Here is a 13,071-nt window from a genome sequence, read left to right as displayed (position 1 = left end):
TAATGCGCAATGTTGTTATTTATTAACCGCGAGAAATCAGGAGAAGAAGAATAATCAGCGTAGAAGAAGAAAGAACGAAAACAATATGGCGACCGCCACAGAACACGCAGAAACTGTATCCAAAGGAACAGAAATGGATCAAATAATAGCTTCTAAGACAATTGGAGACCCGCACATCTTAGACTCAGAACAGAACGGTAAGGACTCAGACCCGGATCTGGATGACGATGAAGACGAACCGCCAGGGCCGAAGATCCGAGACACTCCGGAGGACATAAAACTGGAGGCGATTGCCAACACGGTTGCACTTCATCCGAGCCGGGACATCCTGGTGTGCGGGGACGTGGATGGGGACGTGTACGCTTACTCGTACTCTTGTACGCTTGGAGAAAACCGGGAGGTGTGGTCGTCCGGACACCACCTGAAGTCCTGTCGCCAGGTACGCTTCTCCGCTGACGGACTGAAGCTCTACAGCGTCTCCCGGGATAAGGCCATTCACCTGCTGGACGCTGAGCGGGGACAACTGGTCACCAGGATCCGCGGAGCGCACGGGGCTCCCATTTACAGCCTCCTGCTGGTGGACGAGAACATCCTGGCGACCGGAGACGACCGCGGCACTCTCAAGGTCCGGACCAGTTAAATCTGTCATCAAATCCAGCTGAATGTCGTCTGAGGGTCTTGTCTGAAATTGTAGCAGGGTGTTTTTGATGGCTTTAAGACGTCTAAGCATATCTCTTACAGACTGAGCTAATCGACAAATTCTATTTTGGTAGTATAGTTACAAAGATAAATGTCAGTGATCTAATATTATCCTCATTTGCATTAATGTTATTCAGGCTTAAATCCGTTGATGGAATTCTATGTGGTCACAGTGATGATTGTTCTCATTTATTGGAGGCAAATAAACGTTCATCCCCTCCTTCATTTATATTTGAAGGTGTGGGATATGAGGAAGGGGATGGCCATCATGGATCTGACACATCATGAGGATTACATCAGTGACATCGCAGTGGACCAGGCCAAGAGGATCCTACTCACTGCCAGGTAATAATAATGATTAAAAGGAGAGTACTGTAAACTGTGATTATCTGGCTAACCAGTAACGATGTTTTATTTAAGCCCACAAATTATGCCTACTGGTACTTTAAGACTGCTATGACATAATCACTCATTATTTTATTAGATGCGTTCTCTGCAGTTACTTAAAATGAGATGGATGGATGGATGCTTCATTAACCCTGCCTGTCCAATAAGTTATGTGATCACCGATAATTTTTTTTCTGCTTTATTTTCTATTCTACACCTTCAGTAATCCTTCCAAATTTGAGCATTTTAGAATCATCCTAGAAGTACAGTTTGTTTTAATCAAAGGCCTGTTTTAATCTAATTTCATTTGCTATGCTACAGCGGTGATGGTACGATGGGCGTTTTTAACATCAAGCGGCGACGCTTTGAACTGCTATCAGAGTATCAGAGTGGCGATCTGACATCAGTGGCTCTGATGAAGCGGGGAAAGAAGGTGGTCTGTGGTTCCAGTGATGGGACCATCTATCTGTTCAACTGGAATGGCTTTGGAGCAACCAGTGATCGCTTTGCAATCAAGGCCGAGTCAGTAGAATGCATAATCCCCATCACTGACAACATCATGTGCACTGCCTCCATGGATGGATACATAAGGTGAGTTGGTTGCTCGTTGTGAGGCTATCTTTGGAAAGGTCAATACTTGTCTTTTGATTTTCCATTTTAATGTTTTGATATTCCAAGCTGCCTGTTACTTTATGGTTGACATTAATCCATAGGTGACTAACTCAGTGTTTCAGTAAAAGATATTTTTTATAACTCGAAAATGGTGTGAGATAGTTTAAGCATAATAAATACATTAAAATGGTGTGCAAAACATCTAATCTGTTATTCAACTTGACAAGCTGAATAAGGTTCGAACTGATTTTTTGATGGTTTGTAATTGTTTTGAAATTGTCCATGATAGTTTTAATGGTTCACTAGATTTAAATTATCTAATATTTTAATCTCTGAAATTGACATTTAGTCTTAAAATGAACAAAGGTTGATATTTTGAAAAGTTACCCTGGTTCTAATGGGTCTTGCTGATGTGTACATAATAAGCTGTAAAAGGATAAAAGACAGTATGAGCACATCACAAAGAACTAAAATAGTACTTTTACTGTTTGTGCATCAGAGCCATTAACCTGCTACCCAACCGGGTCATCGGCTGCATTGGGCAGCATGTTGGTGAACCCATCGAAGAGCTTGCCAAGTCCTGGGACTCCCGATTCCTGGCGAGCAGTGCCCATGACCAGCTCATTAAGTTTTGGGATATTTCCAGTTTACCCAGCACAACTGTCAAAGAGTACCGCAAGAGGAAGAAGAAGGATGCTCGAATGAAGTCTCTCACAAAGAAAGCCCATGGCGACAATGACTTCTTTTCAGGACTTGTAGAGGAACCAGAAAAGAAAGATGAAGAGGAGGATGAGGATGACGATGAGGATGACAGTGACAGCGGTAGTGATTAAAGCAAAACAGGACTTTGTCTGAAATGTTTATACTGTGCCTTTTAATATTGTAACCATAAATAAGTGACTGGGCTCTTTCATAGATATCAAATACAACATGGATTTTCAGCTTCTCTCAAGATTCATTGAGACGGAAGCAACATAAATATACAAACACATTTCAGCTTGTGGTCTTCATCAGGGTCGTCAAAAATCAAACTGATCATTTTTTTCAGAATACTGCAAATGTTAGCCAACCATAGCAGGCAGGTACTATTCCCCTCACTGTGTTGTTGCCAAAGATTAAATGTACTATTGTTGACACCGTGCAAATGAGAAGGCTAGGATGTGGTTTCTTTTTTCACTGACTCAATTATGTTGTGTGATTGACATTGAATGGTAATCAGAATTCCTATTCTTTTGTCCAGACATATTCCTTCATTCTGACTTTTTGATTGACCAAATTAAAAAAGTTCTGAGACCCTAAAACAGTTATGACTATGTAATAGTTGGCCTGGGGACCTAAGCTCAATTGTCCATACAAAGAAAATCAGTTTGAGAATACAGCATGGTTTTGTATCCCTGCCTGCAGTTGCAAAAGACCTTTTGGTTTAACATTGTGCAATTTGTTTATTCAAATTTAAAAGAAGTGTTTTGGTGTATGAAAAAAAAAAAACAGGCAAAAAATTTTTTTGCTTGTGTTTTTAGCTGTGTTCTTTTAAAAAAACAAAATGTATCTTTAATTTTACTGATATGGAAACCGTTGGCTCAAATATGAAAAGATCTTTTGGACACTCTTAAATGAACATTTGAACTATTTTACCAATTTAAAAAAATTGTCTCTTTGCATTATTTGATAACCTGCACTCATCACACACATTTGCAAATTAGCATCACAATCAGAAATGGTTCATTGATTTATGAAGGGAAATTCTAATATCAACATTGCTCACATTATGAGAAAAAAAGAAAATTCTAAAAATGGTAAATATCAAGGAGGTAAAAAAGTCCCAGAAATTCACTATACTGTAGTCACAAGGCAACTGATTCGCTGTGGCGACCCCTAAAGGGAAAAGCCGAAAGGAAAAGAAGACATCCGATGCTAGGCCAAAGGATAATAGAAGCAATATAGATTGAACACATAATCTACAAAATCACTTATGTACTATATATACTATTACATTATTTTGAAATCACCAATTTGATAGAGGATATTAATTACAACACAGAATTTGCTTCAAAATTTAGGGCTGGCTTGATATATTAATTGGAGTTCCTCTCCTGTCCAGTAGGTGGCAGTGCTGTACCCTGTGGTTGAATCCAACCGACAATTAAACACGAAGAAGAACAACACTCGTTCGACGCGACTCCGCGCTTCAAAGAATAAACTGCTGCTCTGTCAAGGAAGTAGCTCCGTGTCCGACGTAAACAGGTTATACTATACTTCCATTTTCGGTAAGTCTTACTACCCCGTAGGAGCGCAGCTGATGAAACCTCGACGGAAACCTCGGGTCTGAATTTGCACACTTCTCTGAGGCGCTAACTGAGATTAGCCGCAGTGGAGGCATTCACTTACTGTAAACAAAGGAAGATGCTGCGCAGCAACGAAACAACAAATTAAACAGAATCACATCAAGTCACCGACGACACACCGCTTGTTGAGGAGTGTGAGTGAGAGACCTGCTAGGTTTTTGTGTGTGTGTGTTAAACTCGTCCAGCGATTTAACGTTTGTCACTTAAGCCGGACCAGCTAACGCCAGTACTGTAGCTGTTTTTATCTTCCTCTTGTTTGTATGCAAGACCCAGAAATCAGTGTTTACAAACCGGACTCAGTGTGTTTTAATCAGATCGGGTGAGCAGATGTGGTTTTTGTACATTTCAGAGATAAACGATTTGTCACGACACGGATCCCTGGCTTGTTGTCAAACCATTACTGTGTGTTTGAAGCTGGGCCCCTGATTAGTGTAGCATCACTGTCTGTAGTTTATCAGTTCTGATGAAATCTGTGACAGAGCAATGGGTGTTCAATGAAGCTAGAGTTTAAAAAAAAAAACAACAACCAAAAAACAAACAAAAATTACAAGCAGAAAATTAAACTGATCCACGGGGGGAGTTTTGGGTTTTGGTACAGGTGCAGAAACCAATTATAGAATGAATGGTCATCATGATGTGGGACATCAAACCCATTGACCTGTAGCCTGGGAGCCGCTGGGACCAGAATAACACAGAACGTCTTCCATAGAGCAGGAACCCTCTGTATTAGATATTAGAAGTCTGTGTGCCAACTGCTTGATTGATTGCCTCTTCTTTATGGCTTTTGTTGTGTTCTTTTTCCCTTTTCTTTGTCTGATAGAATTAAATAATTTTTTTTTTTGTATTAGGTCCCTCTGTGATCGAGCTCTGACACAGCAGGATGCCAAGAAAAAGCGACCCCTTCAAACCAGGAGATCTGGTGTTCGCCAAGATGAAGGGCTACCCTCACTGGCCTGCCAGGGTGTGCACACAAAAATACATATGCATACGTACAAGCAAATTACTGTGTCCTGTGCTGTATTAGCTAATCATACATTCTTGTTTTTCCACATCTTCAGGTCTGTAAGTCAGAGAATGGTTACAAGAAGCGGGTACCAGTGTATTTTTTTGGCACACATCAGATGTATGTACACTCACACTGGGAAAATGGTGACATCACTGATTTATAATAAATTACCTTTAGCGTGGCTATACCATGATTTCTGTTCTCTCCACAGTGGTCACCTCCCTCCAAAGAACATCGTTCCTTATGCTGGAAACAAGATGAAATATGGCAGCGGTGTTCGTATCAAAGGATTCTCAGAGGGCATGTGGGAGATCCAGAACACACCAGGGATTGGAAGTAAACTCAAAGTCAGTATCAGTAGGTATATAAGAAACAATATTGAAAGAGACTCTTTAATTGAACTTTAAAAAAATTTAATCATTCGAATCTTAAATGACACCGACAAAGTATAATGAGAATAAATATTTCCAAGTTTATATTAGAAAACATTTTCTTGAATTTTCCTGACTTCCTTAATTTAAGGGATCAGTTTTAAAAGACTTTCTCTGTCTTTAGGTACTTCCCCCACCTCCTAGAGTGAAGTCTGCCTTTAAAGCCACACTTGCTAAAGTGACACCTGTCTCTAAAGCTACATCTGATAAACAGGTGACAAATGACAAACCTAAAACTGTCGTGACTGCAGCTCAATCTACTCCTCCAAAGTCCGACAGTAAACTAGCTGCCAGCAGAACTGCTTCAGATGAAAAGGAAACTGAAACTGTGGTCAAAACTCAGAGAAGAGCTGCAAGGCCTGCTCCAGAGAAAACGACACGCTCAAGAAAAACTCGTAAACAAATCACTGCGACAGATGCTGCAGAGCCTGCTGTTGGTACGAGAAGCAGGACAACAGCTGCGAGTAGCGGTCCGCCTACCACAAATACCACTGCACTGGATAGTAAAGAGGAGGTGAGAGGTGGTTGTATTTATTTCTGCAAAGGACCCTTTCTGCAAAAAACACCAAAGACCATTCCCTTGTTTCATTCACTTCTGACGTATACAATATTATATTTGCACAAACTTGTCTAAGGGAACAGTGCCACTCAAAAATTTGGACACACCTTCTTAAATGGTTGTCTTTATTTTCATGACTATTTGCAGATATCTCACTAAATGCTTCAAAACTATGAATGAACACATAGAAGTATATAACTCCAAATATGTTTCATGTTTTCACTCTTTGCTTTGATTACTGCTTTGCACACTCTTGGCATTCTCTTGATGAGCTTCATGAGGTCGTCACCTGAAATGGTTTCCAAAAGTCTTGTAGGAGTTCCCAGAGGTGTTTAGCACTTGTTGGCCCTCTTGCCATCACTCTGCTGTCCATCTCATCCTAAACCATCTCCATTAGATTTCGTTTAGGTAGCTTTTGGGGACAGATCACGTCACGCTGCACTTCATCACTCTCAATGTTGGTCAAATAGCCCTCACACAGCCAGTTAGAGTTCTTGTTTAGTAGTAAAAAATTTTTTGCTCACTACTAGTTTCAGTAATCAGCGGTTTTGATGTCTTCAGTATATATCAACAATGTTGATGTATAATGAAAATTTTACTCCCAAAAGTAAAAAAAAAAAAAGCAACCACACATTAATTCTCTCCTTCTTCTTCCTCCTTCTCCTGTTCCTCTTCTGCTTTTTTCTCCTCATTCTGCTTCAATAATGAAATTATGAAAAATTAGTTACAGAGCCGTTCATGGAAATAATCTCATTGAGTCCAGTCCTGCAGACAGCATGAATGTTGTTTTTTATCATCTGATGAGTTTAGGGCTGTTCTTCTTCTAGCCTTCCTCCTCTTTTTTCCCTCTTTTCTGTCAATTTTCTGGAATTGATTAATCGTCAAGCAGAAGTACCTGAAGAAAAAGATGCAACCAGTCCAGTCCTGTAGACAGCAGTGGCGATATGTTTTTGATTTATTTTTTTTTTCCTGTTGGCTGTAGGTTCCGGATTTTATTCTGTTCCTTTTCCTTTCTCCTCCCCATTCTCTTCCCACTTCTGTTCTCTTATGATTTCTTCATCTTCTTAGACTGCCCTCCCCCCACGTAATACTGTACCAATACCAGCAGTGGGCCAAACGGCATTAATGATATGTTAAAGCATATTGCTGCTTTATTGGGATTTATCCTCCTACCTATTTACTTCTCAGTCATTTTCTGCTCTTTCTACCTTTTGTGGTAGCAAATTTCACCTAAATTACTCTCTGCTGAGTACAAATATTCAAACAATTTGAGCAGGCATGAGAAAAATTCAAGGACCTTTTTTTCTCTTCAGATTTTTTAATAAACGTATCCAGTTAAAGACCAGTGTTTGTTATCCTCCAGGTAACATCGGTTAACAGAGGCATTTGTGTTGTCTTACAGGTTGGTGTTAAACAGCGCAGAAAGAGACAAGCAGCTAGTCCTGCTGTGACCACTCCAGGTAACAAACACATGCTGCCTGTCATCGATTATCTTTATAATTAGAGCTGTAAAAATGCACCAATTAAGCTTTGAAGTGTTTTTTACCCAACAGTCAGCAAGAAATTGAAGCCCATGGAATCAAATTCACTGAAACAGAAGCCCGAGAACAAACAAGAGAAAGACCAGGAGGAAGAAAAAAAGTCATTGGAGAGTCAAGGAGTGAAAAGTAATGGAGAAGAGAGGGATGATAAGACTGTGCAGGAAAAACCTAATCAAGATTGCAGTGAAGGGGAAAAAGAAGTAGTGGAGAAGGACAAGATGGAATCAAAGAGCAAAGGAAGGAAAAGAAAGCAAGGGAAAGATTTGAATTCAGAGGAGGAGAAACAAAGGAAATCAAACCATGTTGAAGTTGTAGAAAAAGCAAAAGAAGTGACGACAAAAGAAAAAGTGGAAGAAAAGAAGCCAGCAGAGATCTCTGGGATGGTAGAGAAAGAGAACCAAAAAGAGAAGACTGAAATAAAACAAGATTTCAGCAAAAGAGGGACCAGGAGACAGAAGAGATTGCTCGGCAAAGGAAGAAAGCGTCTGATGAGAAAGGGAGCAGATCTGAAAACCACGGACATTAATGAAGAAAATAAAGAAGTAACACCAAAGACAAAGGTGCAGAAAGAAGGGATGCTGGATAAAAAAACAGGAGAAAAAGCTGTGGATGAAGGAATGAATCTGAGGAAAGATGGGAAAGAGAAGAAACAAACAAAAGATACCGGTGACAATCCAGAACCAGAGATGATGGCAAGAGAAAATGACCAAGGAATAAAGAAGAGGAGGAAAAAGAATAAATTGCAGCAAGAGGAGATAGAGGGGGAAACAGAAGAGTCAGAGGAAAAAACTACAAACATGAGGAAAAATGACAAAGGGGAAGACAAAATGAAGAAGAGAGGGGATAATGAGGGCAATAAGAAAGAGGAGCGAGTAAAGAAGATGGAAAGGAAAGAAGAGAAGGAAAGCTGTTCTGTTAATGAAGAGGTAAGGAAATTAATACTTTCATCCATTACACACAAAAAATTCACTGAACGAATTTCGTCAATGAAAATGTTGCTATAGCAAAACACACACAAAAAAAAAACAGTTTCGAAGGACAGTACATGGACCATGAAACAACCCATTTAACTTAAGTTTGACTGAATTAAGGAAGAAATCAACAATTTCCACAGTCTCTGCAAATAGAGTTTTACATTGAAGATTGCAAACAATTTTTTTATGTGCAGCGACAACGACGTCTGGCAGCCAACAGGGAGAGTTTGCTGAAATCTCTCAGAGGCCTGCTAAAAGCTGGCCGAGGAAGAAATAGGAGGGAAGCAGTCAAAAGCACCCAGTAAGAAACACACATACACACACTCTCACACATTTAAATCAGTGTTGAAAGTTGAATATTAATTTCCCACATTCACCAGGAAAACTGGGGATGGACGAAGGAAGAAGACTGAGTTTAAAAAGATGAGGAGTCAGAAAACCGCTGACAAAAATACCGTCAATGAATCGGCCATCGTTAAGAGATCGAGCATTAACATGAAGAAAGAAGACAAAAAAGAGTCCAGAATGGTCAGAAGTATGACGGATACATCACAGATAGAAATCACAAGAAAAGGAAAAGATGAGAAGGAAAAGGGGGTGAAGGGGAATGAACAGAAGACTGATAAAACCACTGCAGTTGAATTGAGAAATGAAGAAAAGGAGAGCAGGTTGAAAAAAAAGGAGACAAATGCTGAGAGAAAGAAAGATGAAGACGGGAATGAGAAGAGAGTAGTGGAGATGCAGAATGAGGAAACAAATCAGAAAGATGAAAAGAAAAATGACAGTAAGATTATTGGGAAGATTGTAAAAGCAACAGCTGGAACAGGGGCAAAGGTTCAACTAAAGGCAATCATGGCAAGAATACCAGCAGCAGTGGAGGATGAGAAGAGAGAGAAGAATGTGGAAGAGAAGTTAGACAGCAACAAAATGGAAGCCAACAAAAAGACTTCTGAAAAAATAAATGAGAAAAACAAAAGAGGGAGCAATGAAGAGAAGAAATCTGAAGATAAAAAGTTGGATACAAATGTGGGGAAGTCTGAAAGAAAAGCAGCTTTGACAGAAGACACAAAAGACAAAAATCTGACAGATATAAAAAAACCCAGAAAGAATGTGGTGGGAGAGGAGAATCAAAATGTGGGTGGCAAAGGTAAAAAGACACTGGAAAAGAACAAAGTGGAACAGAAAGCAACAATAAATGAGCAGGAGAAGAGGAAAGAAGCAGAGGTGGAAAAAATTATGACCAGAGAACAGAAGAAAAGAGAGGGGAAGAGTGATAGAAGATCACAAAAAGTCGACAAAGTGGCTGCGGAACCATCCAAGAAGGTGAGTACACAGTTGGAGAAGGAGAGCGCCGTTGAGACAAAACCACTGACGAGCTCCGTAGAAGAACAGAGAACAACGACAGAGGGCGCAGAGGCAGAACAAGCCTCCAAGACAAAAGGAAAAGAAAAAGTGGGCAAGAATACCACAAAGGAAGACAGTAAAACCAAGAGCGATTCTTCAGATGAAGGGAATGTGAAACAGGCCCAGGACAAGAATTTGACGATGACTGACTCAACTCTGCATCGAATCCATGGAGACATCAGGATATCTCTGAAGAACGACAACCCTGTAAGACACCTTTGCAGATTGCTTTATTACATCTTTTTTCATAGTACTTTCCTTCTCTTGCTGCCTTTCTCTGTATCATGAGGACAAGGGTTGAGATGGTGGGAGATTGTCTATTGAAGCTGATTACCATTTTACAAAACTGGAACTTCAAGCATATTGGTTGAAGTTGACGCTAAATGTAAAATATGCTTACCGTTCGACAAAGATTATTTTAAGTCATTAAAAAAAACCCCAGCCGTGTATAATTTCAAATTTGCACATGTAGGTGTAGTGACAGTTAGTTATCACTTTAATCAGTAACTCAAACATTGTCTTCAATGGCCATTAATATACTTCAGTAGATAGCTTTTAAAATGAGGTTTTTCACCAGTTTAAAGAGTGCAGTATTTTCCGCACTATGAGGTGCACTGTAGTATAAGGTGCACCTTCAATAAATGGCCTATTTCTAGAAGGTTTTTCATATATAAGGTGCACTGGATTATAAGGTGCGCTGTTGGTTTTTGAAAAAAATAAAGGCTTTTAGGTGCGCCTTATTAGTGCGGAAAATACTGTAGATGTTTTATACTGGTACAGTATAAAAAAGTATCCTTCAGCTAGTTGGCAGAAGGATACATCAGATAACTGCATCTCTCTCCCACCTGTTGTCTTCAGAATAAGACAACTTGCTTGTGCTTTTGATTTTTGCATTTATTTTCATGCTTTATCATTCTTTGTATAACTTATATATAATTATACACAGGTAAAATGTCCATTGGTTGATTAAAAAAAAGTTATTTTCTCATAATTTAGAGGGGTTTGGGACTTTTTTTTTGCAAGGCTGGAACAGAGATTACCAGTCAAATGTGGATAAAAAGTCCAACCATAGTAATGTCTAAATGTGCTTGTGTGTTTCAGGACATCGGTAAGTGTGTGGCGGCACTGGATCAGCTCAGTATGGTTTATGTCACTTCTAAACTAATTCAAAGGCACAGCGAGCTAGTGGTCACCCTGAGAAAGGTACAAACGGTAGAAATGAAAACATGACTGATGTCCTGTGAGGTAGACAGTAACAGAATCTTCAGCCTGACTTTAAGCCGTGGGCTCATGTGTGTTTGTGTGCAGCTGCGCTACTACAGAGCAAGCCAAGACGTCATGGACAAAGCCTCCATGTTGTACAACCGCTTCAAAAACACGTTCCTGGTGGGGGAGGGGGAGGAAATGGTGAGCGCCACCTTCTTGCGCTCTCTGCTGGAGGAGAAGGAGAGGGAGGAAGCTCAGAGGGTGGAGCATTGCAAGGAGAGGCTGGTGAGGGAGGAGCTGCTGCAGGAGGTGAAGAGACGCATGGGCCAAGTGAAGGAGAGGAGAGCGAACGGAGGAGGAGACGAAGAGGCGGACAGAGCCAAGAGAAAGGAGAAGACGACATGAGCGGGAATGGAAGCGAGAAACAAAACAGAGCTGAGAGCAGAAGGTAAGGAAATGATAAAATGTGTGTAAGATTTATCAACCTTGAATGAATATACGAAAAATCATTAATGGAGCACAAATCAAAGACTGATAACATCCAAGAACTGAAATGTCTTTAGCTTGTTGATATTTTGTCATTCTGTGGGTGAATCTCAGACAAATTAAACACATACGATTAAATACTTTTTGTGAAATAAAATTTCAAGTATCATTAAAGTTCAGGGAATACTGAATTTTTTTAGTTATTTTAAACTGGGCTGCATTAAGATTTCACCTATCAGGGTCAAAGATACCCTACAGCTTTAACCCTGAAAATGTACCTTATGTTGTGTTTATTCTCTTTCTTGGTTCTCCAAAGCTCCAGTGGACTCTTCCTGATGTCTCAGTGTTCCTGAAGCAGCTTGTCTGATTTCGTTGACCTCAAACGACGTGATGACAGGTGGATTGTTACACCTGGTCAGGTGCTATCAACAGTCACAGTGGAACATTTATACAGTTAAAGCTGCCTTCATTAGAACAAAGTTGATGTCTCTCACTTAGCCTTTTAACTTGAGCATTATGTGTAAGCCCAACACTACTGGTTTGACATTAACACTCACTTTGTGCATGTTTTTAAGCTAACGTAACAATAGTTTTCTTTAGGTTTAGCCCTGTCAACCCATTATGGATCCAGAAAACAAATTATTTCACCTCATTGCATTCGTCTATTTGACATGAGGCTTAGTTCATTTGGAACTTTAACAGTGGCATAACCTTAACCTACCTCTCCTAAATTACTTCCAGCGTTTTTTTGTTTTTTTTTCTATTTCAGTGACATTTCTCCTTTAATCAGTAACGGATTTTGGGACAGGGTTGTTGGAAAATATCATTCTTTGTATTTGTTTTTGCTGTCAGATTGATTTTAAACCACAGTTGAATTTTTTAAGCATTTCATGACATCAGCATAAATTACTTCAGCCCTGACGCAGGATGCCTTGTTCAAGGGTTTGTGTACATGGAACTGTTTTCTATTAATTGTACAGAAAAATATTTGTATTTTATTGTGAATTAATGTTTTTATGATTATAATTGTTCATTACAGTTGTCATTTGTTTTCTTGTCTAATGTTAGATTTGTTTTGAAATTTTCAAACAATTTTGCAAACTCTTCATGGTGTAAAGTTGAATTATTTCATTTAAGAGCATGAAGAAGCATAAAAAGACTTCACAATGAGACTGTGAATACAGTTGTTTTTTAATTTTATTTTTAATTTTGGTGGTATAGTATCTGAGTTGAACTGAAAATAGACATAATGTAAACAGAACAATCAATTTTACAGAAAGTTTGCAAAGGATTTTTTTTTTAAAAAAGCATTAAAAAGGAAAACTCCCCCGTCCTGGACAGTTTTTGAATTCAATCAGTTTGATTCTCTAAATTACATTTTCCTAAATAAAATATTGAACTATTTTATTGCAAGCCTTGAA

The 13,071-nt window shown here is 39.4% G+C and overlaps 2 protein-coding genes across 4 annotated transcripts; both read left to right on the top strand.

Moving 5' to 3' along the window:
- Positions 1 to 71: 71 nt before the first annotated feature.
- wdr55 (WD repeat domain 55) lies at positions 72 to 3,311 on the top strand. The gene is made up of 4 exons (XM_068308198.1): positions 72 to 625; positions 938 to 1,044; positions 1,408 to 1,677; positions 2,198 to 3,311. The coding sequence occupies exons 1-4, from the start codon at positions 86 to 88 to the stop codon at positions 2,529 to 2,531; spliced, it is 1,251 nt and encodes a 416-aa protein (XP_068164299.1). The 5' UTR covers positions 72 to 85; the 3' UTR covers positions 2,532 to 3,311.
- A 529-nt stretch (positions 3,312 to 3,840) lies between these two features.
- LOC137590827 (hepatoma-derived growth factor-related protein 2-like) lies at positions 3,841 to 12,756 on the top strand. 3 transcript variants are annotated; one of them, XM_068308625.1, is made up of 12 exons: positions 3,841 to 3,965; positions 4,892 to 5,004; positions 5,102 to 5,166; positions 5,261 to 5,396; positions 5,605 to 5,994; positions 7,442 to 7,499; positions 7,593 to 8,506; positions 8,749 to 8,855; positions 8,935 to 10,165; positions 11,060 to 11,161; positions 11,267 to 11,612; positions 11,967 to 12,756. In XM_068308625.1, the coding sequence occupies exons 2-11, from the start codon at positions 4,924 to 4,926 to the stop codon at positions 11,567 to 11,569; spliced, it is 3,387 nt and encodes a 1,128-aa protein (XP_068164726.1). In that variant the 5' UTR covers positions 3,841 to 3,965; positions 4,892 to 4,923; the 3' UTR covers positions 11,570 to 11,612; positions 11,967 to 12,756. The 3 variants fall into 3 exon arrangements, with proteins under 3 accessions (XP_068164726.1, XP_068164727.1, XP_068164728.1); XM_068308626.1 differs by lacking the exon at positions 3,841 to 3,965 and adding an exon at positions 3,972 to 4,177; XM_068308627.1 differs by lacking the exon at positions 3,841 to 3,965 and having other exon boundaries at positions 4,929 to 5,004; positions 5,261 to 5,406.
- The last annotated feature ends 315 nt before the right edge of the window (positions 12,757 to 13,071 follow it).

The sequence above is a fragment of the Antennarius striatus genome, chromosome 23 (assembly GCF_040054535.1).
Source record: "Antennarius striatus isolate MH-2024 chromosome 23, ASM4005453v1, whole genome shotgun sequence".
Lineage (NCBI taxonomy): Eukaryota > Metazoa > Chordata > Actinopteri > Lophiiformes > Antennariidae > Antennarius > Antennarius striatus.
This window is presented reverse-complemented; position numbering and strand designations above follow the sequence as displayed.

Bases quoted from the DNA above. Each gene is read 5' to 3' on its own strand.
- LOC137590827 (XM_068308625.1), top strand. From the start codon at position 4,924: ATGCCAAGAAAAAGCGACCCCTTCAAACCAGGAGATCTGGTGTTCGCC. The intron at 5,005-5,101 runs GTGTGCACACAA...CCACATCTTCAG, and splicing joins ACCCTCACTGGCCTGCCAGG to GTCTGTAAGTCAGAGAATGG. The intron at 8,507-8,748 runs GTAAGGAAATTA...TTTTATGTGCAG, and splicing joins GCTGTTCTGTTAATGAAGAG to CGACAACGACGTCTGGCAGC.
- wdr55 (XM_068308198.1), top strand. From the start codon at position 86: ATGGCGACCGCCACAGAACACGCAGAAACTGTATCCAAAGGAACAGAA. The intron at 1,045-1,407 runs GTAATAATAATG...GCTATGCTACAG, and splicing joins AGGATCCTACTCACTGCCAG to CGGTGATGGTACGATGGGCG. The intron at 1,678-2,197 runs GTGAGTTGGTTG...TTTGTGCATCAG, and splicing joins TCCATGGATGGATACATAAG to AGCCATTAACCTGCTACCCA.